Source organism: Cryptomeria japonica, chromosome 3 (assembly GCF_030272615.1).
Source record: "Cryptomeria japonica chromosome 3, Sugi_1.0, whole genome shotgun sequence".
Lineage (NCBI taxonomy): Eukaryota > Viridiplantae > Streptophyta > Pinopsida > Cupressales > Cupressaceae > Cryptomeria > Cryptomeria japonica.
In genome coordinates, this window is record NC_081407.1 from 179,259,767 (window position 1) to 179,271,643 (window position 11,877).

The following is an 11,877-nucleotide window of genomic DNA, read 5'->3' on the forward strand; positions in this document are numbered from 1 at the left end:
AATAGAGATATTTAAACTAGGGACTAGCAAAGGAACAATAGAGATTATTTCAATTATCAGCAGTAGTTAAATTAAAATATGCTCCATGAGACAATTCAATTGTAACAATTTGGTTAGTCCCTAGTTTAAATATCTCTACTGTTCCTTTGCTAGCTATATTTTCGTTGTGTAAGTTCCCTCTCATACAAACATCAAGTCTTGTCTATTTATATTAAATAAACCAATGCAAAATAGTAACTTCATGATACGTGCATTCACATTGAATGTTTCTATTTCATATTGCCAGAAAGAATTAAAATTAAAAGAGATCCGTATAATTCAAGCCTAATATGTGCCCATCAAAGCCATATTGCAATTCAAAATTAATTTGAAGCTTTCGTTGTTTGTTATCCACTTTTCTTGTTTAAGGAAAGCCATATATCAAGAGAAGAGTTAATATCAATTGATGGAATACAAGTCTAATACTACAGTCAAATGAAAAGCCGACCTTCATTATAATTTGAAGGTGTAAGGGACAATTCAGATGCAAAAATAAATAAAAAGAATCTATGACACTGCTTCATACTTCATATCAATGCAACTAGCACATTAGCTAGGCATGGGCAACTTCTACTCCATACCCTCATAAGAAAGAAGCTCTTGAATAAAAATTTCCCGCGTGGCATCATATTGCAAATTTGATTTCTCCCATTCTCAAACTTGTGTTCAAGCCGCAATCACAAAGAGAGGCTGCAAGTGACACATGAGAACTTAAAAATGTGCTTGAAAACAGTATGTACAATTATCATTGCAACTATAATGGATTGGGAAAAGAAAATCATGATGGAAAATAAGATTTATAATTTTTCGAAAAAACAGAACAAAAGACTGCTTGAATAAAGTTTTCGAAAAATCTATATATAAGATTTTTATCATCCACATTTCAGATTAGCTCTGTGAACCATCACATTGTTTACATCCTGACGATGCATCACAGAGAATGAGCTGAAACATTGATCATAAAAACATGCACAGTTTTTCCAAAAGCTCTTATTCAAGAAAACTATGCAAACCTTATACACAGCTCTTCCAAAAGCTTTATTCAAGAAATCTGTAAAAACCTAATGAGCTTAACAAGAGAGTACTTCCAAATACAATACTTACCGTGTCAATAGAAACTGGCTTCCTATCCTCTGCAATAATTTCTGCAATTGTTCCTGCCCGATCCGCCTGAAAGAAGAAAACAACAAAAGATAGAACTGTAAAATTTGTAAGTTGAATTTTTAAAGCATATATGTAATTTGAAAGATCCTGTTGATGACATTGTGAAAAAGATCTAAGTTATACAAAATGTCAGATTTTGTAGAACAAATTTGAAAAATCTTTTGTGAAGCTAATCAACGGTGAAAAACTGAAAAGCATTATCGGGAGGATCACACCATCCACCATTGCCTGGAATATCTGAGTTAAAAGAGAGGAGTATATTTCGGGGGAAAAATCTGATTATTAAAAGCATATGGTAAAAAACAGAATCAGCATTCTCTGAATTAGTGAACACTTGGAAGTTTGGAACTACGAGGAATGACAAGGAGAACAAAGTGGAAAGAACCCCAAGCAGATTGAAATTAGTTATCACTGGAAAATTATGAAATAAATAGACAGAATAAAATCCATAAAACTATAGTGAGAAGCAAGTCTCCAGATATTCTAGATCAAAGTGAATTTTGAGAGTGCTCAAAGAGGAAACCAAGGTGCAGTAGGGAGCAGAAACATTTTTGAGACTACAACTAGAACGGTATTGCTTACAACGGGAATGATATTGCTTCTTTAGCTTGAAATTAATCTCACGTCCAATCAAGTTGATCCTAGAACACTTCTTTCAGAACAAATGACACACCCAAATATCATGGTTAGGCTTGGAGATTAATGGAGATTTTCGAATGGTGGCAGAGGCTCTATCCATTGACACTCTCCTGAATTTGGTTCATTTTATCAATATTCAATCAGAAGGAAATAAGATTACAGACCTTGGGAAGGAGGCTGTCTAATAAAAACCAGAAATCTAGATCCTCAGCTTCAATGCTGATCCGGAGAGGGGAAAGGACTAACTGAGAAGAGGAGGACTGAGTGAGAAGAGAGATTTAATGCGGTCACAGAAAATTATCCCCAAATGATCCAATTCTAGGAGCATCCTTCATTTTATTATGAATTGAAACGAGTTTGATTTGGCTTCAGTTTGGGTTTCTGAAGCTTTTCATGAAAGCTATGATGGTTCTGCAAGAATAAAAATGTCACATCAAGGTTAATAACTTATAATGAGTAAATTGCAGCATCTGTTGCAATGGATGCACCTAAAAAGGAAGTTATGTGTTTGTGAGCCTTCACAACCTTTCTAACAAAAAACAGGAAAGAAGGGAGCAGTCCTGTCTCTTAAGGAATGATATGACAAGAAGTACAGAATTTATTAAGACCAGTTAACGTGGTGTCTAGATGCAGCTTACTGCGGATGTCAAGGATGAATGAATAATTGATGAGGATAAAAAAAAATTGTTCCCTCAAGTTGCGTATCTGCAAAAATGTGAATTTGAACATGAATAGGCTTGATGTGTTAGCATCAGACGAAACTTGTTAAGAGCAATAAACTGTGTGACAGTGAATGTTTAGAGAAAGAGTTTGTATAAAGCAAATGACATTTGCACACTGCCCTAAGATTTGTGCTGTTCACCAGGACTTTGAACACAAACATACTAAAGGATGAGACTAACCTACAAATGTCAGGTTCTCATTTTGGTTTATGTTGTTTTGATTTTATCATCAAGAACAGAAGACACAATAAGTGTGTGGAAGACCCAGAAGAAGATAACAAAAAATAGAAATTCAGATAGAATATTTTAAGACTGCAATTGGAGGATACAGAAACCAATTCATAATATTTTCTCATTTCCTTGATGCACTTTTTTGGTACAATGTGGATTTCAGCTCTGCATCTCTGACTGCATACTTAGAAGAAGAAGGACAAGAAATAGATGAGACCTTAAACAGAGCTCTGCCACTCTCGAATAATAAGTTACAGGGAATAAGAATTGGGCATGATTGCTTTAACCAGGCACTTAGAAGCATAGCATACCCAAAAAAGAGTCTGATATAGGGAGTTTAGTCCTTATATCAAAAACTAAGGCTATTCAATTGAGTGTAAGAAATAATATATATACAAGGAAGCTGAGCAGGCCAGAGTAGAATGAGGTGGTTTCGTCCTCAGTATATCAATCATGTTCTGATTAGTTCATCCAGCTTTGTTCAACATCTCAAATACTAAGACTCTCAGAGGTAAAACAACAAACAATTCACTTCATGCTTCACAGCTCTAAGCAATGAAAAGATAGAACAAGAATGACAGTCTGAAATGATTGCTTTATGCAAAAAGCAGTTATTTTTCCACTGTTCAATGTTTTTGAGCTGTTCATACCATTTAGCTTCCTATTCTCTCCAGCATAAGGAAGAAATCAGCAAGCACAGTTTACTTCATCAAAGGGTAATAAAAGTACAACAAAATGGATAAATATCATCTGCAGCATGCTACAGTTTCTAATTATCCTTCAGCATTATACAATATTGTCTTCTACAACATCTAGCTGCAACTAACATTGAAGATAGGGTTCTTTGCTGCACCTTTCGGCAGCTATTTTCAGGATATTCGGTTGGCTCATCCTGCTTTACAACAAGGTGCAGGGTTACTTTTAAATGGTCCCGATTTAAATTTCAGTACTCTATTAATACCATGATAGAAGAGCCTTAGTGCATACATAAGGAAAAAGCTCAAAGATAGTGACAACTCCTGCAAACGAGTTGTCCTGAGCAGACATCTGCAGTTTACAGAATGACATAAACACAGATTTGAACAATGGAGACAGAATGTAAAGGAGTTCTATAGAATGTGCCAGGACAGCACACTATTCTGTGGAGCCACTGTCTTGCTCTCTTTGTGAAGCATTTATTTTGTCATTTGCTGGCAAATAAATTTTTCTCCAAAAGATGCAAGGGCCATAGAGAACGATATCCAGCATTAGAACAGTGGAATACTTTATCTTCAACTGAAGTTGTTTAGTGGGAGAACAAATAAGTCAGCCCAAATTTATCCTTGACATTTACTACAAAATCTGAGATAAGGGTGTCAATTCTACCTGTTGAATCAGAGGATTGTAGGATCAGACATTTAAATTGAGTGGCATTAATGCTTATGCTGAGCAACGGGCAGTTTTTGAAATGTAAAGGGATGCCATTGTCTTTATAACATAGACAATCCAAAAAAATCATAGAACTGCTATATTCAAGGGCTAAGAGTCTAAGACACAATTTTAGTTAATAGCATCACCAAACAGTCCCAGCCTACTAATCTCTAGCTACCTAGCCTAACCTGGTCACCTCTTTATTAGATTGGATATCACTCATCAAATGAGCATATCAAAATGAAACTGTAATAAAAGCCTCATTCGACTTAGTAATTCTAGAAAGCCTTATAGCCTCAATATCCTGTTTATTTATTTGGCATTTTGTGTGAAATTAAAGTTTCTCTTCTTCAATACTTATTCTATAGTCTTTTGTTTCACATTGGCTTTTGACTAAGTACATGACGTAAAAGATAAAAGCAATTGTTTGCTACTCTAATTTTATACTCAATAGCCATTTCCGACCAATCATGATATTCATTTTGGTTCCTTTCTTTTTGATAGACAAAAGTCTCTTAATTGCTCCTGCCTAAGCAATAAATATATGGCACTCAAAGAAACTTATCTCACCTCTATTTCATTCATCAGCTTCATGGCTTCAATAATGCAAAGCACCTGACCTTTCCTTACTTGATCTCCAACCTGTGATGAAAACAGAATCCAATTGACTAACTACCTAAAACTTCCATGATCTTAACAAAACATTACAGCAACAAAACAAATTTGAAATAAATTCACTTGCACCTAAAATAAATTACAATCAGAAAAAAATACCTTTACAAATGGTGGTTCGCCAGGTGCAGGACTCCTGTAAAAAGTTCCAGCCATAGGACTTTTCAAAGGTGGATGTCCAGATCGAGCAGGAGCAGACTCTTTAGGGGCTGATGGTGCAGCAGGTACAATAGCAGTTGATGGTGCAGGTGCGGCAGGTGTTGGTGGTGGGGGTGCTGGAGCTGTTGGATAAGGAGCATGTACCATTACCTGCTGCGGTGGAGGAGGAGGCTGAGGCAATGCCTCCTTTTTCCTAATCAAGAGTTCACAATCTTGTTGTTTTAGATGCAACTCCATAATATCCCTAGAGTCCACAAGCCTGCATCAAAAAGATTGAACAGCAGCAAACTATTTTAATATATAAAACCTTCGAGGAGGAATCCAAGTGACTTCCAATGCACCTAGCACAGCTTTCACTTGGTATTATAGACAGATTCCATAATCCAAAGTAACTTACCAATACTGGCCATATAATGTGATTGTTTGCTATAACAATGAACAAAGAAACATTTTCTGCATCTTGGCCAACGCTAGAAACAATATACTATAAGGAACTACACAAACAGAATGACATGAATCCTTTCCTTTTTTTCTTTTGGAGATAGCAGGAAAGTTATGCGCACTAAATGCCATATAGCCTGGAAATTTGTCAATTATAAAGGAACTATTCAAAATATGCTCTGAGCATAGATAAAGCCTCACTTTACAAGGTTAGCCACTTCCTCCATAAATGCGGTAATAGATTCTTCTGTCATTGTTGAAGCTGATGGAGGAGCCTTTACTGCAGGCTTAACTTCTTTCTCTTCTGATGATGACACTTCCAGACTTGGGGCAGAAACTGCAGCGGCATTAGATGATCCATCAACTGCAACCTGCTGAGAGGTGCGAGATGCATTCCCTCAATAAGTGATCATCACATGATAATGACACAAATTCACAGAAATTTGAAAATTCTATGCCTTACCTTATTAACAGGTGACTTCCACATAGTTCGCAAAGATCCCTGTTAAGAGAATATCAGCATTAGTGATCATAAGAACACATAATGTTTTTAAAAATCTGCAAAAAAAGTAAGTACTAGCTGCAATATCTAGGGTCACCAATTTCACGTCCAACCATTCGCTATCAAAGTTCTTAAGCAGTTACTAAAGGATTCGGCATTTTAGAATTGGCATACAGAAAAATTCACTTTCTAATTGATTCTGAAGAAGAAAACTCAGGTGTTGTCTACAAAAAATTCTATCTTTCAATCAGATAAACTACTGTAACCATTCAAATAATTCTCAAATTCTTAAAAGATGTTGCTAAAATGGACTAAAGACATTTCAAAGGAATATAATCAGTAATGCTTACGTGCCCTGAGAACAATAAACTAAAGTTCAAAACCCCTGGAGAACAAGTTATGTTGGTAAGGTAAAATCCCCAACAACCTTGACAGGTGTAGTGCAATTGTCAAGAACAGTTATAAGTCCAAGGCAGATTGTCATTGCACAGACAAGATACAACTCAATCAAAAAGGCTTGCTTCCAAGGCTTTCTGCTAGAAAAAAAAAATGAACAAGAAATAGTCCTTGAATAGATGGACAGGAAATACCAACATTACTGGAATAGGACCTAAGAAATCAATTTTTCTTTTTAAAGTGGAATCATGGCGCAATGGTCGAAGTTTACACTTTCGATCCCTTTCAGATTTAATTCCTCAATTGACCAAAACATAGTAAATTGGATCTTCGTTGTACAACATACTCATGGTTAGCCAGATTGGTAAGCTTAAATAATGCCCCAGGTTGTCATGAGTTTGAAACTCACGTATTAAAAAAATTGAGCAATACATATTATTGATGCTTAAAGCTGTAAAAGAAAAAGCACGAACTCATAAGTGTCAGGTTTACCGTGTTTTATTGATTTCCACAAGGCAATTGACACTTTCTGGAAATCTTCCTATCTAGAGGCTTTAAAACTTGTAGATTCAGAATATTTTGTTCTTGTCGTGACAGTTTAAAAGAAGGTGGTTGGTCAGGTTGAAAACCTCCTGGTTTGAGTTTTTTTCGTCTTGCTCTATTCTTGGTGATGGATCATGGAGTTTGATCCGAAATGTCAGGAAAAAAAACTTATACAGTCCAAATCAGAAGCTATGCACAATAGTAACATTAGTGTTAAACAGGTTTGTCCATTTATACCTTCTTTGTTTGGTCTCTGTATAGATAAATTGAAGGAGATCATGCAAAAACAGATGATGGTTGTATTCTTTGATATAATCATCACTATATCATTTGCAGATGATTTTTTGTCATTGTAAATTATAATTATTTTTTTCTTGCAAGCATTTAAATAAAAAATCTTTTTCTTGCAGTCCCATTAACCTAATTTGGTTAAATTAGACAATAATATATAAGCTTCAAGTTTCAAAATATAGCATAAAGTGAAAAGTCGAAATTTGAACAATAAATTCAAATAAAAAGTCCCTTATACAGCAAGATTGCTGACTAAGCAGTGACCTGAACATCCACCATTAACTTTCTTCACCATTTTTTCAAAATTAATGAAATAATGCAAACTAAAACACAGTTGTGCAGATCTCAAACAAAGCATAAAAAGCAACGTAATGATCTAAAAATCCAGTTAAACCCTGTCAAGGCTACTAGGGAGAGAAGACTTGCATGGAATTGACGAGCGAGGGGGCGATGGAGGCGCACTGAAGAGAGGGAGAAAGCCCAAACACGGCGCCTGAGACTCGAAACCCTGACACACTGAGGCGCTGAAATGGTCGTTGCACTACTAACGGACTCGGCTTTTACCAGAGGAGCAGAAGCGTGGAAAGTAGTCATGGCCATGGCTGCTGAGCAAGTAAGAAATTAGGCAGATTCAAAGCAGCGAGGAGCTCACACAAAGGCCGTGAAATAAAGAATGCAAATTTTTGGTAACTCCGTTGTTATGACAAATACGACACTCCTCTTTCAGAATTGCTGTCGAACAAAAATCCACCCATCGAGCAGTCCGCCTCCTAATTCATCGAGCAATCCGCCTCCTAATCCTTCGAGTAATCCGCTCTTTAATAATAAAATTTTAGTTCTCCTGTAAATTTGTCCATCGTAGCAGCTGCTACTAACTTTTGTAATGTTATTATCATGAGGTAACATTGTTAATAAAAATATTTATGGAAAAGTTTAACACTTTATTTACGAGGCACCATGTGGGAAGACACAAGTGGTTGACCTAATAAGTCAGCTCACCAATATGTAATTAAACTTAATAAATATGATGGCATACTTTCTGTTCTACCTCACCTTTTTATAGGAGCCACTAGGGTTAAAACACTACACATTAGTTTTGCTTAAAAAAAAAAAACCAAAACAAAAAATTGTGTTAAAGGATTTTATGTTAAATTTAGATTTTTATTTTTTTTGTTGAAAAATGATTACATATTAATTTTGCAAAAAAAATTTGGGTTAAAAGATTTTATGTTAGATTTAGATTGTCTTTGTAATTTAATACGAAACATTATTCTAAGATAATATATTTTTTTATGAGAGAAGGATTGAAGGGTGCCTATTTTACTAAAGTTATTCTAGTTAGAGTCTTGAGCTCATCTCTTATTTATTGCACCTCACATAGAATTGAACATTGATAGATGGTATAATTAAGGAACATACCATCACCCACACTAATTGTGCTCAAATAATTGAGGCATGACCCTTTGGTATGACTTGGAAATATTACTAAAAATAAAATATAATAAACTAATTTCAAATAGTATTTCCACTTGTACTAAAATGAATTTTGTAATGACTTGGAAATTTTACTTAAAAAAAAAAGAATAGACTAATTTCAAATAGTATTTTCACTTATACTAATATAATATTGTAATAATGAAAATTGCATATTATGTACATTTTTCTATTTATTTCGAGTTCATTTTTGTTAGATTGTTCTTTATGCAATGACAAGTCCATAAGTGATGCAATTTTTATGATAGATGGCATATAATCCAAGTCTTACCTATTTCACTTTGCACTTACTCTTAGGGACTAGTTTTGATTCTTAGTTTTATTTATTTTTTCCCTGGATCAACTTCACAATTTGTGTATGTGACTAGGTGAGGTGTGCAATTTGTAAAATAATTTTGGAACTTTTAGCATTCAAATTCAAAATTGGGGGCATCCTTATCTTTCCTACTTATCTGATGTGTGTTGACTAGATGCATAAAATGTTTCATTTGTGTCCTTTGAAATTGTATTTAAAGAGATAATTTTAATTAAATTTGGACCATGGATAGATAGATTAGCTCACATTCCTACTTGCATAATCATTAAGGAGTGTATATTAAAGTACCTGCATTTCATCATCACCTAAGACATCCATTATATGCTTGCTTTTTGGACCTTGGATCATTTTTAAAATCATCAATCTCATATCCTTGCAAGGTTTGACAAAAGGGAGATATTATCCCTATCACATATAAACTCTTGAGCAATACCAAATTACTTTTTATGCAAAAGAAAACATAGACAACTAAGGTGAGCAATAAGCAAACATATGAAGATTAACAAATAATAGATATATGTACTCTAGGTCAAATCTATAATTGCACAAGGTAGATCCATAATTTTGCAAGCATTTTTACAACGACAAAAATGCCTCTAATAGACAAACATGAATTTTTGGAGTTGAGCATTTTCTAAAAATTGTATGCATTGGCAAATCAACTTCAAACATCTAATATAGCATATTTGCATTGGATTTCCAACTAAATACCTATGTTTATATATTTTATTTTTTAAACATTTCATTTAGCATAATGTAGTTCCTAGCTCTTTATTCTAGTGTAATTATGATTGTTTCTATTTAATTATTTTTTACCTTATATATTTATGTAAATGCATACTTTATTTCTCTACGTTTTTGGTGAATCTAACTTGCAAACCCCTCTAGACTTTTACCCGAGGGTTTTGACTTTCTTTCTATTAGATTTGTTAGTTTTTATTGTTGTGCACTTATTTTGAATCATTGACTAGGATTTAAAATTTAATTATTTTTCACCTCTACAATCCTTATGCAACCATCCTTGTTTTTCCTTCATTATTCGATCTTTTAGTATAGATATCTTTCCTACCCTCCTTGGCACATTTACTTCCAACCTCTTTATGCTTTATGACATTGTCCTACATTCATTTGACACATCCAAGGATAGTGATTCATATGATTTTGTTACACCTAATGAGCCTATTCTTCCTACATCTCATGAAAGTTCTCCTCCATGTGCCTCTTTGGGTTCACTCACATGTTCCATTTGATGTGATGCACTTTTTCATATGTATATTAGATATTATAATTATATTATTGATGCATCTTGAAAGAAAATAGGGCATCCTAATAAAACCTTTGAGATCAATATGCATTTACAATATCATGTGTTTCTTTTAAACAATTTGCAACATGTTGATACAAGCATATACTACTATGCCATAAAAGTGAAAACAGACATAGTTGATTTCACACAATTGAATCCTTAAAGGAAAGATCATGCAAGCTATAAATCTAAAAAAATTTCAGCAGCATTACAACACACAAACTCCACACTTTAAAATCATGAAACAAGAAGAATGAGACAAAAGAAAGAACACAAATATATGTGGGGAAAACCCTTTTGGGTAAAAACCCCACACTCCAAAATAATGAGTCAATGTATTATTTAGCAACAAGAACACAAATATATGTGGGGAAAACCCTTTTGGGTAAAAACCCCACACTCCAAAATATTGAGCCAATGTATTATTTAGCAACAAGTTAAAATACATTTTCAATCTCTAAGCCTTTACATGGAGATTTACATCTTGTTCCATCTTGCAGAAAATCTAGTAGCATAACTCCTGTGAAATGAACTCCTCTCCTCTCTTAAATTAGGACACACACACACACACACACACACACACACACACACACACACACACACACACACACACACACACACACACACACACACACACACACACACACACAGGTGCCCATGGTTTCCAAAACCATCTTCAACACCTAAGAGGTAAGTTGTGTCATAAACGACATCTTGCTAATCCCATGACACATTGCTCGTAACAACTTCCAAGGCAAAAACACCTATTTCATCCATAATGGTTGTAGCATCCTAAATTGTAGTCCCTCACAATTTTGTCCTCACTTGGGCCCTCACCTTGGTGTTTGTCCCCTAAGGCTTGATTGAAGCCTTGATTCTGCTCACACCATGTATCAAGTTCAAATTTTCATGATCTACATTTCCTCCTCAAGATCATGGGACCCTTATGTCCAGCACCATGGTCCTCAAAGACTAGGGAGCCCAACACCATGGTACTCAAGGAACAGGGTGCCAACGCCATAGTCCTCCCAAATAGGGCCCATTTTGGGGCCTCATAATGGTAACATGATTTGAGTAGGAGCCTAGATCTCGTGTCATCCAGTGTAAGAAAATTAAAATTTTTTTCAGCTAGCATGTATAAAAGGAGGTCTACCCCTCACATTTTGATATCAATCTGGAAAATTCAAGTCCTCAATTATATCCTAGCAAATTCAAGTGAGCAAGCAATGAGTCTTCTTTCAAGCATTGGAGCAGAAGTAAAGTCAAGATTCAAGTATCAGAGATGACATTCATGTTCTATGTTTTATGAAGAATATCTACATGAAACCCTAATTCCTTGTGAAGACAAACAAAACTTTAAAAAAAGGTATATCATTAGTGTTTCAGATATTTTCAGCCATTCCCTCAAAAGGAACACATTTCTATTACAGTACTTCATTTACATTTCAATTATATTTCATGGTTAATTCCAAAACTAAGGTTTGACCTAAGGAAAACACATATTCCCAACCATTTTCCCTTCTCTACTGTGTGCAGGAACAAGTACAAAGCT

At 34.7% G+C, this 11,877-nt stretch overlaps 1 protein-coding gene across 2 annotated transcripts; it reads right to left on the reverse strand.

Annotated features, from left to right (window-relative positions):
- Nucleotides 1–314: 314 nt before the first annotated feature.
- LOC131037331 (biotin carboxyl carrier protein of acetyl-CoA carboxylase, chloroplastic) lies at nucleotides 315–8,092 on the reverse strand. 2 transcript variants are annotated; one of them, XM_057969446.2, is made up of 7 exons: nucleotides 7,636–8,092; nucleotides 5,941–5,979; nucleotides 5,679–5,848; nucleotides 4,980–5,295; nucleotides 4,776–4,847; nucleotides 1,144–1,209; nucleotides 315–729 (listed from the first exon to the last, which is right to left on the reverse strand). In XM_057969446.2, the coding sequence occupies exons 1-7, from the start codon at nucleotides 7,807–7,809 to the stop codon at nucleotides 706–708; spliced, it is 861 nt and encodes a 286-aa protein (XP_057825429.2). In that variant the 5' UTR covers nucleotides 7,810–8,092; the 3' UTR covers nucleotides 315–705. The 2 variants fall into 2 exon arrangements, with proteins under 2 accessions (XP_057825429.2, XP_057825428.2); XM_057969445.2 differs by having other exon boundaries at nucleotides 5,679–5,851; nucleotides 7,636–8,091.
- Nucleotides 8,093–11,877: the final 3,785 nt, after the last annotated feature.